At 42.3% G+C, this 20,395-nt stretch overlaps 1 protein-coding gene across 1 annotated transcript in view; it reads right to left on the bottom strand.

Moving 5' to 3' along the window:
* Nucleotides 1-623: 623 nt before the first annotated feature.
* Nucleotides 624-20,395, bottom strand: part of ANGPTL5 (angiopoietin like 5) — a 97,118-nt gene continuing 77,346 nt past the window's right edge. The window contains exon 8 of the mRNA XM_077484644.1: nucleotides 624-2,689. Within this exon, the coding sequence (XP_077340770.1) occupies nucleotides 2,370-2,689 (320 nt within the window). The 3' untranslated portion in view covers nucleotides 624-2,369. The remainder of the gene's footprint in view (nucleotides 2,690-20,395) is intronic.

Raw genomic sequence — 20,395 nt, 5'->3', positions numbered from 1 at the left:
ATATAGGATTTGTGCTTGCACACAATTTGATGATTGTTGGCATAACATTCACTAAGCTAAATAAATATTCACTTTGAAAGTGATCATTCTCTGCTCCGTGACTAAATCAGGCAGTGGTGTAACAATAGCCATAGTAGTCCACACAGCTACTGTGGGGCCTGGGGGTAGAAGTGGCCCCATTAGAGTGGGGCTATTGAGGCAAATGCATGTGAATATAACACAGATCCAGGGCTGCATTGTTAAGGATTGCAGAGGTTGCTGTTGACAATGACACTATACTCTCTGTGACATTTCCATTTAAGAAGAGTCAATGTAAACACACAGGAGGAGACTTCAAAATTTTTCATTGGTCACAGATCCCCTTTGCAGGCTGACCAGTAAATGAATTTGTTTAGATCTTACATTAATCTTGATTTATTGCCCGCAGAGCTTGTGGTCATCCTGGGCAGCACTGAAATTATTATTTTTTCCTGACTACTAGACCACCTCTTTCAGCATTTGCTTGCTGTTACAGTGAAAAGAGCATGTGAACCTCTATGTGTGAACATGTTTATTATTATTATTATTATTATACAGGTTTTATATAGCGCCAACAGTTTGCGCAGCGCTTTACAACATGAGGGCAGACATTACAGTTACATAACAATTTGGTACAAGAGGAATCAGAGGGCCCTGTTCGTTAGAGCTTACAATCTAAAAAGGAAGGGGCAATTGATACAAAAGGTAATAGCTGTGGAGGGATGAGCTGATGGAGGAAGTAAAACAGTGTTAGTTAGAAGCAGGATAGGCTTCTTTGAAGAAAAGGGTTTTCAGGGATCGTCTAAAGATGGATGGATTAGGGGACAGTCGGACAGATTGGGGTAGGGAGTTCCAAAGGTTGGGAGAAGCTCTGGAGAAATCCTGGAGGCCAGCATGGGAGGAGGTGACAAGGGAGCTAGAGAGCAGGAGGTCTTGGGATGACCGAAGAAAGTGGCTTGGTTGGTATTTTGGGACTAGGTTAGTGATGTAACTAGGGGCAGAGTTATGGATGGCTTTGTAAATTATTGTTAGTACTTTGAATTTTATTCGTTGGGTGAGTGGAAGCCAGTGAAGGGATTGGCAGAGAGGGGTGGAGGACACTGAATGGCTGGCAAGGTGGATGAGTCTGGCAGCGGCATTCATTATGGACTGAAGGGGTACCATCATCCTAAATTGGATATTAGAGAAGAGTAACCAGGGTTGACCCCAATAGAACCCCCAGTAGGAAGAGTAATGGACTATCTCAGTACCCAATTATTGAACAAACACATTAAAAATATATAGATTTTATTTATTGTGTAATAAATAGTTAAAAAGAAGTTTGTGCAACTTACTGTCTGTTGAGATTATCATGAATTGCTGTTTTATTACAATTGTGCATCTATGTCTTTTTACCAATTTTGTACAAATAAAATGTATATAATTTAATGTTTTTGTTCAATAATTGGGTATCGAAGTATTCCATTACGCTTCCTACTGGGGGTTCTGTAGGGGTCACCCCTGGTTACTCTTCCCTAATAGTCACAGTGAAACAGATGAGAGGATTTAAAATTTAAAATTTATAGAGTAGTAAGCTGAAAAATGAATGTACAAAGTTAATTTGCTGAACTGCTGCCATCTCTATGCTGACCGTTCACCTGCTACCGTCCTTGATTTAGACATACTTTTTGTCAAGATCGGTGACAAGTAGGAATCTGCTGGGGGACCCCATCAAAACTTTGCTATAGGACCCCATGACTTGTAAATGAAAGATAGATGCAGCGCTCACTTCAGGGTTCCAGAATAGACATGTGAGGAATCTGAATAGTCAGTGATCTGGCTCCAAATGTCCTGAACAGAATGCAGATGGATAAGGAAAGCCGACAACTTGCACATACGTATTAAAGTCTTTATTTACTGTAGCTACAGAATACTGAAGATAAGAACAGCTTACATGTTATGGTAAATAGCCTTAGTCATAGCACACATGGCTATTCGCCAAAACATGTAAGCTGTTCTTATCTTCAATATTCCATAATAAATAAAGCTGTTCTTATCTTCACTATTCTGTAGCTAAATAAAGACTTTGATATGGACGGCTCTCCTTATCTATCTCTCCCATGATTTGTAGTTATGCCCCTAAAATCAGGGTCACTGTTTCAGGCATCACATACTGCTACAGGCCCAAAACCTTATAAATATTATTTTCTTTTATTCCAAAAAAGTACATCTAAAAACATAAAGTACACAAGGTTAAATACATCTACGTGTTTGTTGTTGTTTTTTGTTTTCCACGTGTTGTCCTTTAAATAAATCATTGTATATACAATAATGATGTTCTAAAAACGATATAAAAATTTCAAACATAAACATCATTTAAAAAATGGATAATGAGTTCTCTTGATTTTAATGGAAGCAGACTTTATCTTGACAATCGAATCATTTTCCTTCCACGTGTCCCATTGAATGCCTGCTATGTCTATACCTCTGGTCACACGGTGGACTCCATTCAGGTTGGCTAAACCACACTTGCTGAACCACCAGCCGCTCTTGTTGTTGTGCTGACTGCAGCTGTTTACTTTGGTGCCATTGAAGAAGCATGAAGGATAACAATTATCATTGTCGATATCGTAGGTGCTGAAGGGCATTGCATTCTGGTTGTCTTCTTTCTTGTACCCACGGATGGCATCACCTGCACAGAAATAGTCAATTATTTTTTAAGATCTCATTCTAGAGAAACCAGACCCCTGGTTTAAATAAGGCCGCGTACACACGCGGGGACTGTTCGCCCAACTTTGTCCATCAAACAGTTTCGGCAAACAGTCCGCTCAAAATTAGCATGGACGGACATGACCACACACGACGAACGAACAGTTTGCTGAAACCCTGCGCGATGACGTGAACGGCACGTACAACGGGATGAAAAATACGACGTCCTATACACTGCATTATAACTTTCGGCGTGTAAATCCTTTCTGAGCATGCGCGGAACTTAGTTTGTCGAACAAGCCTACACACGAGGGAACTGTTCGCTGAAACAAAGTTTCAGCGGACAGTTTTTCGGAATTTCCGAAAAACCTTGTTCAGCGGACTGTTCGCTGAAACTGTCCGCTGAAAGCCCACACACGGGCGGACTGTCCGCCGAAACACTGTTCAGCGGACAAAGTTGGCCGAACAGTCCCCGCGTGTGTACGCGGCCTTAAGGTTTATAATTTACTGAATTTGGTTCTCAATGTTACTCTCCAACGAGATCCTTGGGAAGCTCTCCTACATAAACCCAACTCACATCTCAATTAACTTCAAAAGAACTTGATGGGACGTGTTTTTCTGGCAGCTAGGCAAACCTTAGCTAAAGCTTGGAAGCAGACAACTATACCCTTTGCTGAAGTCAAACAACGTCTTCTTGGGACCATGACAAATGAAAAATGAACCTCAATTCTTAATGATACACATACTAAATACCTTCAAATTTGGAGTCCATGGGTAGATTATGTCAATGACTTAAATAGCGACCTTACCCTCTTTTCCCTGTAATTAATATAATTTAATATCACTATATAATCGTCTTGCTTCTGCAACTAGACCACATGTGATACCCTTCCCATTCCTTCCACCTCAACCCCCCCCCTTTTTTTTTTGTCATTTATTTTGATTTTGCATAATTAAATTTTTAATGTCTTCTTATCTCCTCCTTTTGTCTTAATGTGTTATATCTTAACAAACAAAAGGAGAAATCTTTGAGCCTGTCTAAATTAGTGATTGTAAAGTCTCGTTTTTTTTTTTTTTAAATAACAAATATGTCATACTTACCACCTCTGTGCAGTTGGTTTTGCACAGAGCAGCCTGGATCCTCCTTTTCTCAGATCCCTCTTCAGCTCTCCTGGCCCTTTTCTACTTTCGAGTGCCCCCACAGCAAGCAGCTTTTTATGAGGGCACCCAAGCCAAGTCACAGCTCGTGTGTCCGATCCCACCCCACCTCCTCTCTCCCCTGATTGGCTAACTGACTTTGACAGCAGCAGGAGTTAATGGTGCCGCTGCTGTGTCCCAGCCAATCAGGAGGAGAGTAACGGCTGGCTAAGACAGTCGTGGACATCGCTGAAGAGAGATGGGGCTCAGGTAAGTAATTAGGGGGTGCTGGGGAAGCTGCTACACACAGAAGTTTTTTTTATCTTAATACATAGAATACATTAAGATAAAAAAACCTTCTGCCTTTACAACTCCTTAGCCCCGGAAGAATTTACCCCCTTCCTGACCAGAGCACTTTTTGCGATACGGCACTGCATCGTTTTAACTGACAATCGTACGACAAGGCTCCCAAACAAATATAGCTTTCTTTTGGTGGTATTTGATCACCTTTCCCCAAAAAATATATAAAAAAACTTTTTTTTTTCCTCAGTTTAGGCCGATACGTATTCTTCTACATATTTTTGGTAAAAAAAAAATTGCAATAAGCGTTTATTGATTTGTTTGCGCAAAAGTTATATCGTCTACAAAATAGGGGATAGTTTCATGGCATTTTTATTGATAATTGATTTCTTTTACTAGTAATGGCGGCGATCAGTGATTTTTTTTCGTGACTGCGACATTATGGCGGACACATTGGACACTTTTGGTGCAATTTTGGGACCATTCACATTTATACAGTGATCAGTGCAATTAAAAATGCATTGATTACTGTGTAAATGTGACTGACAGTAAAGGGGTTAACCACTAGGTAGCGCTGTAGGGGTTAACTGTGTCCTAGTGAGTGATTCTAACTGTGGGAGGGAGGGGCTGTGTGTGACACGTCACTGATCACCGCTCCCGATTACAGGGAGCTGTGATTAGTGACAGTGTCATTAGGCAGAACGGGGAGATGCTTGTTTACATATCCCCGCAGACATAGAGTCTGGGGGACACACAATCACGGTCACGGAGCTCCCGGCGGCGCGTCCGCAAGCCGCCTGTTAAAGGGCAATGTACAGGTGCATTAATTCTTAATGTGAAGCTATGCTCCTTTACTATACCCTAGTCTATTGATTTCTTCAGAAATGATTATTTATATAGGCCCCTTTCACACTGGGGCAGGAGCGGTGTCGGTGGTATTCGGCCACTAGCGGGGCAGTTTTAATTCCCGCTAGCGGCTAAAAAAGGGTTAAAACCGCCCGCAATGCCGATGGTATAGCCACGCTGCCCCATTGATTTCAATGGGTATGAGTGATTTAGGAGCGGTGAATACACCGCTACTTCACCGCTCCAAAGATGCTGCTAGCAGGACTTTTTTCACCGTCCTGCCAGCGCACCGCTCCAGTGTGAAAGCCCTCCGGCTTTCACACTGGAGTGAAAGGGGCCATTTTTTTTCAGGTGCTATACATGCGCTATTTTTAGCGATGTAGCGCCTGAAAACCAATTCAGTGTGAAAGGGGCCTTACAGTTTGTTCCTTGTTTTTGGAATATTCAATAAAACTCTTTGAAAACTAAAGTAAATGTAAAGCTCAACTAAATGATATTTATGTATATATAGGATTTATATAGCACCAACAGTTTGCATAGCGCTTATATATATATTTTTTTCTAACACCCTAGAGAATAAAATGGCAGTCATTGCAAAACTTTTTGTCACACTGTATATGTGCAGCGGTCTTACAAGCACTTTTTTGGAAAAAAAAATCACTTTTTTTAATTAAAAAATAAGGCAACAGTAAAGTTAGCCAATTTCTATAAAGTTAGCCCAATATTGTGAAAGATGAAGTTCACGCCGAGTAACAGTTACAGTTGCTGAGTTACAGAGAAGGTCTAGGGCTAGAATTATTGCTCTCGCTCTAACGATCGCGGTGATACCTCACATGTGTGGTTTTAACACCATTTTCATATGCGGGCGCTACTCACGTATGCGTTTACTTCTGCACGCGAGCTTGGCGGGACAGGGCGGATTTAAAAAAAAATGTTTTCTTATTTATTTTACTTTTTATTTTAATTTTTACACTGAATTGGGGTGTTGCCATTTTTGTATAGCATGCCGCAACATAGAAAGTGGAAAGTGGTAAGTCTTGCTTCTTATACCAGAAACCTTACCCATCACTGTATCAGTTAGAACCTTCTAAAACGTTCTACTTTTCTATGCCAGGAACATTATTAGTGTGCATTGGAAGAAACCTAGCCCACCCACAATACAGGCTTGGAAAGGTCTGTTGGCCTATGAACCAATGTGATCATATTTGTGTACTGACTGTGCTATTGACCCTTTTTTGTATTCTGGCTACCACTCTAATGCTGTGTACACGCGATCGGAATTTCGGGACGCAAAAGACCGAAGAGAGTTTTTTCATTGGGAAATACGACTGTGTGTACGCTCCATCAGACTTTTGCTGACCAAATTCCAGCCAGCAAAAGATTGAGAGCATGCTCTCAATTTTTCAGTCAGTAAAAGTTTCTATCCGAAAATGCGATCGTCTGTGGCAATTCCGACGTGCAAAAAACCCACACATGCTCAGAATCAAGTATGAGATGGAGGCTATTGGCTACTAGCTATTGAACTCCCTTTTTATAGTCCTGTCGTGCGTGTTGTAAACGGTCGGAATTTGGTGTGATCTTGTGTACGCAGGACAGTTTCAGTGGAACTCCGTTGAAACTCTGTCGGAAAAACCATTGGGGTTTATTCTGATGGAAAAACCAATTGTGTATATGCGGCATAAGGCTGATTTCATACTGAAGGCACCGGCCTTTAGTGATAAAGCGCTGCTCGTTTTCAGGCGCTTCGGAAGCGCTGCCCATTCATTGCAATGGGCAGTGCCATTTTGGGAGCACTGCTCCCAAACCACCCCAAAGATGCTGCTTGCAGGACTTTTTGTAACGCCTTACAAGCGAACCACTCAGGTGTGAAAGCGCCCATTGCAGTTTTCAGGTGCTTTACAGGTGCTATTTCTAGCGCTAAAATGCCTGAAAACTGCCTCAGTCTGAAGGGGCTCTAAAGTCTTGTACTGCTATGAAACACACTTGGATGTGTACTGATTGGTCAGACATGTCTCTGGCTGTTTCTTTGCATTGATTTACTAATGGAAAATAGACTATGTACTTTGCAAAGGGCAGTTGCTCCAGAGCTTAGTAAATGAGCAGAAGTTCTGATGACTTCTATCATCCAATTATGTGCAAGCAAAAAATTTTGTTTTTTTTAATTCTCTCTGCATATGATTGGGTATAATTTGCAGTGATTGGGTATTATTTTCAGTGAAGCCTTACCTCATTTACTAAGCTTTGGAGCAACTGCAAAGTGCAAAGTCTATTTGCCTTTAGTAAATCAACCCCTATGTGTGCTATTGATCTCTTTAGGTAACTATGTAATACCTACTCTTTATATTCATTCTTTTTCTTTGTTCTGTTTTCTGTATTGTAAAACCTTAATTAAATCTGATTATTGTGTAGACCTACAATCCGTGGTGAAAAAATATTTCACTCCTTGCTTCCCAATTGTGCAGGTTCCTCCTTCACAAGCGATAGGATCCATAGGGCCCTACAGCTAAAACCACCTCCAGAAAAGCCCCCAAGCGACATAACAATGTGTCTAAAAGACTTCCTGGTGATAGAGAATATCCTCCGTGCTTCCCAAAACACCTCCTTAATTCAACTCGAAGAGGTCACAATCCAAATCTACCTGGATATCTCCTTGTCTACGCTGGAGAAGAGGAGGTGGATGAAGGAGGTTACATCTATCTATCTATCTATCTATCTATCTATCTATCTATCTATCTATCTATCTCCATTATAGATGGGGCTTACCTTTTAAGCTCTTGGTTCCCCACAATGGCACGATCTAAACGGTGACTAATCTATCAGAGGGCAAGGACCCGTTAATCAAGTTGGGCCTATTGGCTCCACACACCGCTCCATGACTCCCTTCTACTCCTCGCCCAACCCCAATGTGGGCCACTCCTTCACCTCAACGAGATTGGAGAAACAGGAGAAGATCCAGAGACTGAGAGGATTGATCCAAGCTGGTCGGAAGTGTTCCTTATCCTGCATAATTATTGGCACTCAAGCTGTAAGACAGTTCATACACCTAGTCTGATCTTGAAGCATCAGTTACCTCTGCTAAATCTCTTCACGCCCGTCTGTATCGTCCCCCTACTCACAGTTGCTTTTCTGACTTCCAATACTATCCCCTTCGGGTTCCCTGTATGAGAGGGTGGCAAACTACAAATCTCTGAGACACACTCCCAGATATTCCTGGAGAGTAGGAGATGAAGCACTGACTGAGTATTGGACTGATTAGGCCACAGAAAGTTGTAATTGTGGCGGGGGGGTCTTACCCTCCTGGCCCCTTAATGTTTTTTTTTTTTTAGTTCGTATATTTTTTTTTCCTTATTTTATTCTATTATTATTTTTGTGGTTGATATGCATACTGATGCGACCACAAAAGGAATATTCTCTCAGCGTCTTTATGGCGGATTCATATTTACTGTATGTCTGAAATGGTTTATTTTGCTGGCTCTTTTGGCACATCCTTATGCCGCGTATACACGACCGGACTTTCTGGCAGAAAAGGTCTGATGGAATAATTTCATCGGATATTGCGATCGTGTGAGGGCTTCATCGGACTTTTATTTTCAAAAATTCTGACAGATCTAGAAATAGAACATGTTTTAAATCTTTCCGATGGACCAAAAACGACGCAGGGGCAGCTATTGGCTACTGGCTATTGAACTTAATTTTTCCAGTCCCGTCGTACGTCATCGTGTTCTAAACAAAAGGACTTTGGAATGATCATGTGTAGGCAAGTCTGTTTCAGCGGAACTCGTCGGAAAGACTGTCAGCCCTTGTACACATGGTCGGACATTCCGACAACCAAATCAGTCGGATTTTGTCAGAAACTGTTGCATACACACGGTTGCACAAAGTTGTCGGAAAATCCGATCGTTCAGAAAGTGATGACGTTATTTTGTTACGACGGCACTATGTTCAGGCTAGTAGCCAATAGCTTTGGTGTAGGAATTTGATCTGCGCATGCGTGGCACTTTGTCCAATCGGAATTCTCTACACATGATCGGACAAGGTCCGATCGGATCATGTTGTCGGAAAATTTTACCGACAAGTTGGAAAACTTGGTCCGTCGGATACTCAGATGGAAACAGTCCGATGGAGACCACACACAGTCGGATTATCCGACAAAACGGTCCGATCGGACACATTCCGTCGGAATCTCCGACCGTGTGTACAAGGGCTCAGAGTTTACTCTGATGGAAAAAATGGTTGTGTGTGCATTAGAGATGGACTCCTGCATAGGGGGCAATGACCTTCAGTCAGGCAGGCAATATATTAAACATACAAACCAGTCCTTGCCCACTAGACTACAGATTAGCACTATATCTAAGACAGCTCGTTCCTTATCCTTGAAATGGGTCTCCGTGTAATTAGCCACAATGAGGAGTTTTAACTCCTCTCAGAAATGCAAAAAAGCCTTTAAATTTTATAAAGATCTAGGTGCACTTTTCCTCTACTAATCACCCCCAGTACTTTTAAAAATGGTATAAACAGCACTACTCTACTACTTTTGAGTCCAAGTCTAGGGGTGTGCCCATATTTATAAAAAATACAGTATTACTGGATGTGCAACATGTATACAAGGACCCAGGGAGCAGATTCCTGATTCTTCAGGGCACACTCCAAGGGAGAGCAATAACCATTGCGAACATTTATGCACCGAATTCCTCACAAAGCACTTTTTATCAGTCTTTTTTCAGGTCCTAGACAGCTATAATACTGTACATGTGTGTGCTGGTTGGAGGGGATTTCAACCTGGTAGCACACTCTAGGTTGGATAGAAGTAGGGCGGGTAGCGTGGCTAATGCGTATACTAGATCACTGAGAGATCTTTGGAGTCGCATCACCTAAATTGATACCTGGAGGGCCATGAATGTGGGTGTGAGGGAATTTACCCATTATTCGCACACTGATGACAGATACTCCAGGTTGGATTATATTTTTAGCACTCCTATATTATTGACTAATTTCATCTCAGCTTCCATCCATACCTGCACCTGGTCTGACCACCATGTGGTCTACTTTCAGGCCTCTTACATCAGCTGTGCCCTCAGACAGCTACCTGAAGGCTGAATGACTCTCTACTCACAAACCCTGAAGTGGTCTCCCAAATAACTGATAGACTACAGGAATATTTCATGCTGAACCATCTGAAAGAAACCTCTCCCTAAATCTTAGGGCAGCTCATAAAGCGGTCCTTAGAGGCCACTTCATAGAACTGGCTACTACCAATAAAAGGCAAAGAACTGCTGAAATCTGTTCTCTTACACAAGAATTAAATAGGCTGTATCATCCATTATCAATCTCACTTCCCTGAGATCCTGAGACAGGTTAATCAAAAATGAGTAGCGTTAGATACTATCTTATCAGAAAGAACTGAGAAGTCCCTCCGTGGTCTAAGGCCCGGTTCCTTCTTAATAGTAACTCAGTCTCAGCTATGTTCACTCAAAAGCTCCATCAGTCCCTCCAACCGACGCATGTTTATAAACTGAAAAATAGACAGGGACAATTGGTCTCCCATCCCACGGAGGTTCTGCAGTTATTCACCTCCTATTTCCAAACCCTACTGTCCACTCCAGGGTCTGATCCCGCTCGTGGGATGGATTCTTGGCTGAAATCTTTGTCTCTTCCATCCCTATTGGAGTCACAGCAAGGAAGCTTGAATGCCCCATGCTCAGAACAAGAGATCTTAGATGGATGCAAAAAATTATATATATATATATATATTATAAAAAATTTACAGGAATTCTCGCCCCTAGACTCTCTAATCTTACATAGTTAGTCAGGTTGTAAAAAGACTCAAGTCCATCCAGTTCAACCAAAAAAAAAAAAAAAAAAAATATATATATATATATATATATATATATATATATATATAATAAATATCATACCAGCCCATATACCCAATTCTATACCCACAGTTGATCCAGAGGAAGGCAAAAAACCCCAGCAGAGCATGATCCAATTTGCTAAGGCAGGGGAAAAAATTCCTTCCTGATCACCCGAGAGGCAATCGGATTTTCCCCGGATCAACTTTACCTACAAATTTTAGTACCCAGTTATATTATGTACACTTAGGAAATAATCCAGGCCTTTCTTAAAGCAATCCACTGAGCTAGACATAACCACCTCTGCAGGGAGTCTATTCCACATTTTCACAGCTCTTACTGTGAAGAAACCTTTCCGTATTTGGAGATGAAATCTCTTCTCCTCTAGACGTAAAGAGTGCCCCCTTGTCCTCTTTGTTGACTGTAAAGTGAATAACTCGACACCAAGTTCCCTATATGGACCCCTTATATATTTGTACATGTTGATCAAATCCCCCCTTAATCTCCTCTTATCAAGAGTGAATAAATTCAGTTCCTCTAATCTTTCCTCATAGCTGAGTTCCTCCATGCCTCTTATCAGTTTGGTTGCCCTTCTCTGGACTTTCTCCAGTTCCCTGATATCCTTTTTGAGAACTGGTGCCCAAAACTGAACAGCATATTCCAGATGAGGTCTTACTAATGATTTGAACAGGGGCAAAATGATATCTCTCTCTCTGGAGTACATACCTCTCTTAATACAGGAAAGGACTTTGCTCGCTTTGGAAACCGCAGCTTGGCATTGCATGCTATTATTGAGCTTATAATCTACCAAAACCCCCAGATCCTTCTCCACTATGGATTCCCCCAGTTGTACTCCCCTTAGCATGTATGATGCATGCATATTCTTAGCCCCCAAGTGCATAACTTTACATTTCTCAACATTAAACCTCATCTGCCACATAGTCGCCCAATTAGACAGAGCATTGAGGTCGACTTGTAAATTGGTGACATCCTGTAAGGACGTTATTGCACTGCATAGCTTGGTGTCATCTGCAAAGATAGAAATGTTACTTTTGATCCCAGACCCAATATCATTTATAAAGATATTAAAAAGTAAGGGTCCCAGCACTGAACCTTGGGGTACACCACTGATAACCTTAGACCATTCAGAGTAAGAATCATTAACCACTACTCTCTGAATTCTGTCTTTTAGCCAGTTTTCTATCCATCTACAAACTGATGTTTCCAAACCTGTAGACTTTACCTTACACATGAGCCGTGTGTGCGGAACTGTATTGAACGCTTTTGCAAAATCCAAATATATCACGTCCACCGCCACTCCTCTGTCCAAGGTTTTACTTACCACCTCATAAAAAGAAATCAGGTTTGTCTGACAACTTCTGTCTTTCATGAATCCATGCTGTCTGTTGCTCAAAATATTTTTTTCCTGCAAGAACTCATCTATGTGGTCTTTTATTAATCCCTCCAGTATCTTCCCAACTATAGAAGTTAAACTAACGGGTCTATAATTACTTGGTAAAGACTTTGTTCCCTTTTTAAATATAGGCACCACATTGGCCCTGCGCCAATCCAGTGGTACTATTCCTGTCATTAATGAGTCCCTAAAAATTAGATACAATGGCTTTGAAATTACAGAGCTCAATTCTTTTAGGATCCGTGGGTGGATGCCATTAGGTCCAGGTGCTTTATCCACCTTTATTCTGTCCAAATATTTCTGGACCATATCACTTATGAGCCATTGTGGATTTGGGGCTGCGTCAGTACCACCCCCATTATTGACATGAGCTCCCCCATGCTCCTTTGTATACACAGAGCTGAAGAAAGTATTTAATAAGTTAGCCTTCTCTTTGTCCCCAGTCACCCACTCCAGATTATTTTGCAAAGGGCCTACATGCTCAGACTTGACCTTTTTACTATTAATATATTTGAAGAATTTTTTGGGGTTTGTCCTACTGTCTTTTGCAATCTGTCTTTCATTTAGAATTTTTGCATCCTTGATTTCCTTTTTACATATTCTGTTATATTCCTTGTAACATTTAAATGACACTAGCGTTCCTTCATTTTTATATTTTTTGAAATCTCTTTTTTTATAGTTTATAGCTTTTTTAACTTTGGCCATGAGCCACATCTGCTTTATTTTTAACCTTTTAAACATATTGCCCATGGGAATATACTTTGCCGTGAGATCACAAACAAGCTTTTTGAAGAATTCCCATTTCTGTTCTGTGCCCATTGGTGCCAATATTCTCTCCCAGTCTAAGTCCTGGAGAGCAGCCCTCATCCTTTGAAAATTTTCTCTCTTGAAATTAAGTGTTTTTATCTTTCCCGTATGTGATTTTTGCTTACAGCTAACATCAAATGAAATCATGTTATGGTCACTGCTACCCAGATGTTCCTTTATCTGAACATTAGTAATACGTTCTGCATGGTTTGAGATTACCAGGTCCAACAGAGCATCATTCCTAGTTGGGGCTTCAATAAACTGTACCATAAAATTGTCCTGTAATAGGTTTACAAATTTTTGCCCTTTAACTGTCCCAGCAGTGCCATTACCCCAGTCAATTTCTGGGTAGTTAAAATCCCCCATTATTATCACTGTCCCAGCCCTTGCAGCCCTTTCTATCTGTGCAAGGAGCTGAGTCTCCACCTCCTCATTAACATTGGGTGGTCTATAACATACTCCAATGATTAACTTTGAACTACGCGCATCTGTATGCAGTTCCACCCATAATGCCTCAGACTCATCACACTCTCCGTCCACCAGGTCCTCTTTCTCACTCGCTTTGAGATCATTTCTCACATACAGACACCTGTAATAGGTTTACAAATTTTTGCCCTTTAACTGTCCCAGCAGTGCCATTACCCCAGTCAATTTCTGGGTAGTTAAAATCCCCCATTATTATCACTGTCCCAGCCCTTGCAGCCCTTTCTATCTGTGCAAGGAGCTGAGTCTCCACCTCCTCATTAACATTGGGTGGTCTATAACATACTCCAATGATTAACTTTGAACTACGCGCATCTGTATGCAGTTCCACCCATAATGCCTCAGACTCATCACACTCTCCGTCCACCAGGTCCTCTTTCTCACTCGCTTTGAGATCATTTCTCACATACAGACAGACCCCTCCACCTTTCCTTTTTACTCTGTCTTTCCGAAAGAGTGCATAGCCAGGAATATTAATAGCCCAGTCATGTGAGGAATGAAGCCAAGTTTCAGCAATACCGATTACATCATAGCTCTCCTGATGCACCAGAGCTTCCAACTCGCCTATTTTGCTTGGCAGACTTCTGGCATTGGCGAACAAACATTTTAATGTATTAATATATTTTGACCGGTCACATACTATCCTCTTGGGTGTTCCAAGATTACAACTAGGACTTGCTACTATATTTACCTTGGGTTTATGTGCTTTGGTTACCCTACCACTAATGCCCCTAATATTACCCTCTGGAATATGCTCCACGCTGACTATCTCTATCTCTGAACCCACCCCCCCATCACCTAGTTTAAAAAACCCTCTAACTTTTTGGCCATCCTTAATCTCAGCTGATCTGCACCCTCCTCATTTAGGTGCAGTCCGTTCCTTCTATAGTACCGGTTATCGACTGAGAATTCGTCCCAGTCCTCCAGGAACCCAACCCCCTCCTTACTACACCAGTGTTTGAGCCACTTGTTTACTTCCCTAATCTCCCTCTTCCTTTCTGGTGTGGCAAGGCAACAAACTTCCAGATGAGATGCTTTATGCTAATATGACACTTATCCCCAAACCAAATAAGGATCATACCCTCCCACAAAATTATAGGCCAATCTGAGTCCTTAATAACTACACAATTTTTCAGTAGACTATTAGCTGACTGTCTAGCACCTAATATCTCTTCACTAATAGCTCCTGAACAAACAAGCTTTATCCCCTCTAGATAGATTACGGAGAACATATACCTAGCCTCCAACATCATTCAAGACGCTGATCTTTTTTCTCGAAGAGTACTGATTTTAGGCCTAGACATACATAAGGCATTCGGCAGCGTATTGTGGCCATATGGGGTTAGCATTCTAGCCAAATTTGGGTTTAACAGCAAATTCGTACACAGATTTAAGGCCTTTTACCATAACCCCCACACCCGCTCAAATTGTAATGCATTCATTTATTACATTTTTTTGTATTTTTGAATGTGGTAGCAGTAATATTTTATGTTTATTTTATTTAAGTTTGTGAGTTTTTTTTTACAAATACCTCATAAACAACCTATTCAGTTTAAAATACAAAATAAAAAGGTAAAACATATTGTGCATATACTTAAAAAAAAAAAAAAACATTATAAATATCTATTTTATAAGTGATAACATAATATCTGTTCTCAACTGCATAAGGTGGTTAGAGATAGGAGGTGGAGAGACAATATTACACTAATCTTCCCAGTGAGCACAAGTCTTGGCCATTGAAGGACAGGCAGGCTGTTTTCCAACACAGCCAGTAAATTGACCACTCTGAGATAAATGTGCTCTCATGCCTAGTGTGATCAGTTTGAAATACCGGTATGTGAGCAGGGGAACTGGCAGAATCGAGTAGAAGAGAAGAGTATTACACAGTAAGGAAGCAATACAAAGAGAACAAAACAACACAAGCAGATAGTACAACAGTTAACACATATCAGGATTATGAAATGTTGGGGTAACATATTCTTTACCTTTTTATTTAGATATTTGCTGTAGCTAGCAGAAATGTAACAAAATAGTAACATCGTAAACAGCTGTTCTAACAGTTGCCACACATGAAGAACATAATGAAAATGTTACATGTATCTGTGCTAAGTGTAACACATGATTATGATGACCATTAAATAAGAAGATACTGTCATTGTCTACCCAACATAGACCAGGACTTTGGTCGTCAAACTGGTGGGCACGGGCATATGCAGTGGGGTAATAGGGTTCAGACATTGTACGGTGTACAAGAGGCACTATAGGGGCTTAACTGAAGTCCTGCATTATTAACCTAATACAGTCTTCATCTGCAAGTTGTTAAACACCAATTTAAATTGTTTTGTTTTTCTTTCCAACCAAAATTAGCTTCTTATAATCACTATGACTTAAAGCAATGGTCTCCAAACTGTGGCCCTGGGGCTGCATGGGGCCCTTTGCTTGCCTTTATCTGTCCCTTGAGGCATAATTCCTGCCACTGATACCAAACAGTGGGGCACTATTCCTTTCATCGACATCAATGATAGGGTATAATTCCTTCCACTAGCAAAAAAAATGGGGCACTATTCCTCCCAACAACACCAACTTTTTCTCCCCCTAATACCAGAGATCAGGAATTGTTTACTGGGCACAGTCTTGCCCCCCTAAAGTCTGAAGGATAGTAAGCTGACCCTTTCTTTAGAAGGTCTGGAGACCCCTGACTTAAAGGATAGATACACATGCACAATCCATCCTTTGCCTTGCTCCTGAAGCCTGTAAAAAAAACAATAGAAAGGGTACTTTTCCTGCTTAGAAATGTAGGTTTCAGGCACTATTGTATGCAGCCTCCCAAGGTTGCGCTGGTTGGCAGTAGAGGCCACTAATGGGTCGGCCCGTTACAAAACCCTTCTCCCAGTAGCCTCCCACAGTGGTTATTGGGAGTAGCTTTCTTACACACAAGAGTTCCTGTCAATTCAACACTCAAAGTTGCTGCAAACCAGGGTGTTTCAGACCTACAAACTTTTGAAGTAAACCTTTTTACTGGCATTTTTTCACAGTCTGTAGGGTCAAGGCATAATAGAAGGTAAGTGCTTCAAGTGAACTCAGGAGAAACTTAAAGGAATTGTAAAGGCAGAAGGTTTTTTTTATCTTAATGCATTCTATACATTAAGATATAAAGCCTTCTGTGTGCAGCAGCCCCCCTCAGACATCCCCCCCCTCCCCTACAATATACCTGAGCCCATCTCTATCCAGCAATGTTGCAGTGTCTCGTCTGAAGGGACTTCCCTCCTCATTGGCTGAGACAGCAGCGTGACGCTTTCAGTCAGCCAATGAGGAGAGAAGGGGCAGGGTCTGTCTATATGGACAGAGAGAGCTGTGGCTCGGGAGCCCCCATAGCAAGCTGTTTGCTGTGGGGGCACTCAACAGGAGGGAAGGGCCAGGAGAGCCAAAGAGGGGCCCGAGAAGAGGAGGATGTGGGCTGCTCTGTGCAAAACCAACTGCAAAGAGCTGGTAAATATAACATGTTTGTTATGTTTAACTAACTTAAAAAAAGAAGACTTTACAATCACTTTAAGCTCAGCATGTAATTAGCCTAATTAACTGTCTTGTATCCATAAACAGAAAAATAGTCCTATATAAACCATGAACTCTATGAGGACACAAAGGGCTTCAGCAGAAAGCAACATCTAGGATCTCTGCCAATAAAAATATATCCTTTATTAGTAATCCATAGAACAACAGATGAGCCCTGTGTGGGCTACAGAAACCTAAACTATCCCGAGTAACAAATGATGTGGCTGAAAAACACAATACATTTGTTCTCATAGCTGGGAGTTCAGTTTTTGGTGAGAGACTCTTGGCACTGAAAAGTAGTGTGCATAGTGTAGCTGCCCATTGTTTTACTAAGAAAGAAAATATCCACCACACAAAACTTTTAACTTGTACCTTTAGTACTATTTTAGTCTAACACATTTCTGACAGAAGAGTGAAAAGAATTATCAGAAAAGTTGTCCAAGAGCCTAGGACTACTTGTGAAGAGCTTTAGAAAGACCTGCCAATAGCAGGTACAATTGTTTCAAAGAAAACAATAAGCAATGCACTCAGCCACCATGGCCTGTATGCATGCTTACCACGTAAGACTCCATTGCTGAAGAAAAAGCATCTTGAAGCACGTTTAAAGTTGGGTGCACAACATTTAGACAAGCCTGTGAAATACTGGGATAATATACAGTAGCCTGGACAGATGAGATAAAAATTGAACTCTTTAGGTGCCATAATATACACCATGTTTGGAGGTCAAATGGCACTGCACATCACCGCAAAAACACCCCCATACCAACAATGAAGTTTGGAGGTGGGAACGTCATGGTGTGGGGCTGGTTCTCAGCATATGGTACTGGCAAACTTCATATCATTGAAGGAAGGATGAATGGAAAAAGACACTGTTGATAAAAATCTGCTGCCATCAGGGGCGGATCCAGGGGGGGGGGCAACGGGTCAATTGCCCCCTCCGAGAATACCGCCAGCTGATGACAGCACGGCCGGTTCCGCGGGTCCAATCGCGGCCGGTTCCGCGGGTACCCGCGGGCCGGTTCCGTGAGTCCAATCGCGGCCGGTTCCGCGGGTCCAATCGCGGCCGGTTCCGCGGGTACCCGCGGGCCGGTTCCGCGGGTCCAATCGCGGCCGGTTCCGCGGGTACCCGCGGCCGGTTCCGCGGGTCCAATCGCGGTCGGTTCCGCGGGTACCCGCGCTGAGTGGACGGGTGAGGGGGGGGGCAGCTGGTCGGCTTAGGAGGGCTGCTGGCCAATCAGGAAGCCAGCAGGCAGGGGAGCAGGGAGATGACATCATCTCTCACTGCCCTGCATCCCTCCAGTCCTGCCCTCACTGTGTAGGAAGCTGTGTGCAGCAGAGAGATTGCATCATCTCTCTGCTGCCTATCTTCACTCTGGGACCCAACAAAAGACCACCAGTAGGTGACAATCCGCAATGTGTGGCAGGCTACGTGGCAAGTGGCAATCCGCAATGTGTGGCAGACTACGTGGCAAGTGGCAATCCACAATGTGTGGCAGGTGACGTGGCAAGTGACAATCCGCAATGTGTAGCAGGTGACGTGGCAAGTGACAATCCGCAATGTGTGGCAGGTGACGTGGCAAGTGACAATCCGCAATGTGTGGCAGGCTACGTGGCAAGTGACAATCCGCAATGTGTGGCAGGCAACGTGGCAAGTGACAATCCGCAATGTGTGGCAGGTGACGTGGCAAGTGACAATCCCCAATGTGTGGCAGGTGACGTGGCAAGTGGCAATCCGCAATGTGTGGCAGGCTACGTGGCAATCCGCATCTGGTGGCAGGCGACGTGGCAAGTGACAATCCGCAATGTGTGGCAGGTGACGTGGCAAGTCACAATCCGCAATGTGTGGCAGGTGACGTGGCAAGTGGCAATCTGCAATGTGTGGCAGGCTACGTGGCAAGTGACAATCCGCAATGTGTGGCAGGTGACGTGGCAAGTAACAATCCGCATTTGGTGACAAGTGACAATCCACATTTGGTGGCAGGCGACATGGCAAGTGACATCCTCAGGGCTCCCACTGATTCTGCAATATGGTGAGTTGAACCATTTAATTTTATATTACAATGTATTAATAGAAATAATGCGCTTCAATCATCCTGACACCATAACAACCATGGTGCCGTAATGATTGAAGCGCCAATACCAGCCATTTCCCATATAAATTGCCCCCCAAAAACATATTTTATAGCAGTGCCCCTCCCGAGATTAGACTCTGGATCCGCCCCTGGCTGCCATCTACCAGGATGATGAAGATGAAGCAAGGGTGGACATTTCAACAAGACAATGATCTCAAACACAAAGCAAAGGAAATTCTCAATTGGTTTCAAAGAAAGAAAATAAAGCTGCTAGAATAACCCAGCCAATCACCTGACTTGACTCCAATAGAAAATCTATGGAAAGAACTAAAGATCAGAGTTCATAGAAGAAACCTTCAAGATTTGTGGAAGAATGGGCCAAAATCTCTGAGCAATGCATGCAACTACTTTCTCTATACAGGAGATGTCTTGATGCTGTCATTACCAACAAAAAGATTTCGTACAGAGTATTAAACGCATTTCAGTTAACGTGTGAAATACCCTTTCCCTGTGTCATTCCATTTTATTACACTTAATTTGTGAACTTATTTGTTTTGGTTTCTTTGTATGTATGGATTGCATGAGTTGTTACCAACATGTGGTGAAAATTTCATTAGAACTCCTGAAGGTTTTTACTGCTCTCTCTCTGTTGAGCTGGATACACACTATACAATTTTCTTTAGATTTTTTTCCTTAATATTTACCAAAGCCATATAATATGAGGTGGAACCTAAACACTTTAAATTTGTATGCAATCAGGTAGGCCGTTGCACTACATAGTTGAAGGTATATCTGAAGGAAATCGAACAACAAAAGTTGTATATTGTGTATCCAGCTTTAGAGAGATTAAAAGAGAAGTATGTTTGTTTGTTTTTCTCATTTATACTTACCTAGGTGGATGCAGCATCGAACATTGCCGATCACTCGGTTTTCAGAGGTCTGTGAGCAGAGAGCTGCAGGCTGTCAGTCAAAGCTCTTAACTCTTCTCCCTCCTCGCTCATTGGAGTTCTGAGCTGTGGAGGGGCGGGGAGCGACCTATCTCAGGCTCTCAGTTGCTCGCTGAGAGGCTGAGATGGGTGTCAGTCCAGGCACCTGGTGGATCTAGACTCCCATTGTCGGAATGACACGGTGCCTGGACTGATATCCATGACATCAGCAGAGAGTCTGCTCTCTGCTGAAAACAGATCAAAGGAGTGCAAAACGAATTTCACTTCTGTGATCTATTG

The sequence above is a fragment of the Lithobates pipiens genome, unplaced genomic scaffold, assembly GCF_037356315.1.
Source record: "Lithobates pipiens isolate NorthernLeopardFrog02 unplaced genomic scaffold, aLitPip1_a1.2 Scaffold_16, whole genome shotgun sequence".
Lineage (NCBI taxonomy): Eukaryota > Metazoa > Chordata > Amphibia > Anura > Ranidae > Lithobates > Lithobates pipiens.
Note: the sequence above shows the minus strand (reverse complement) of the source record. Positions and strands in the feature narration are given on the sequence as shown.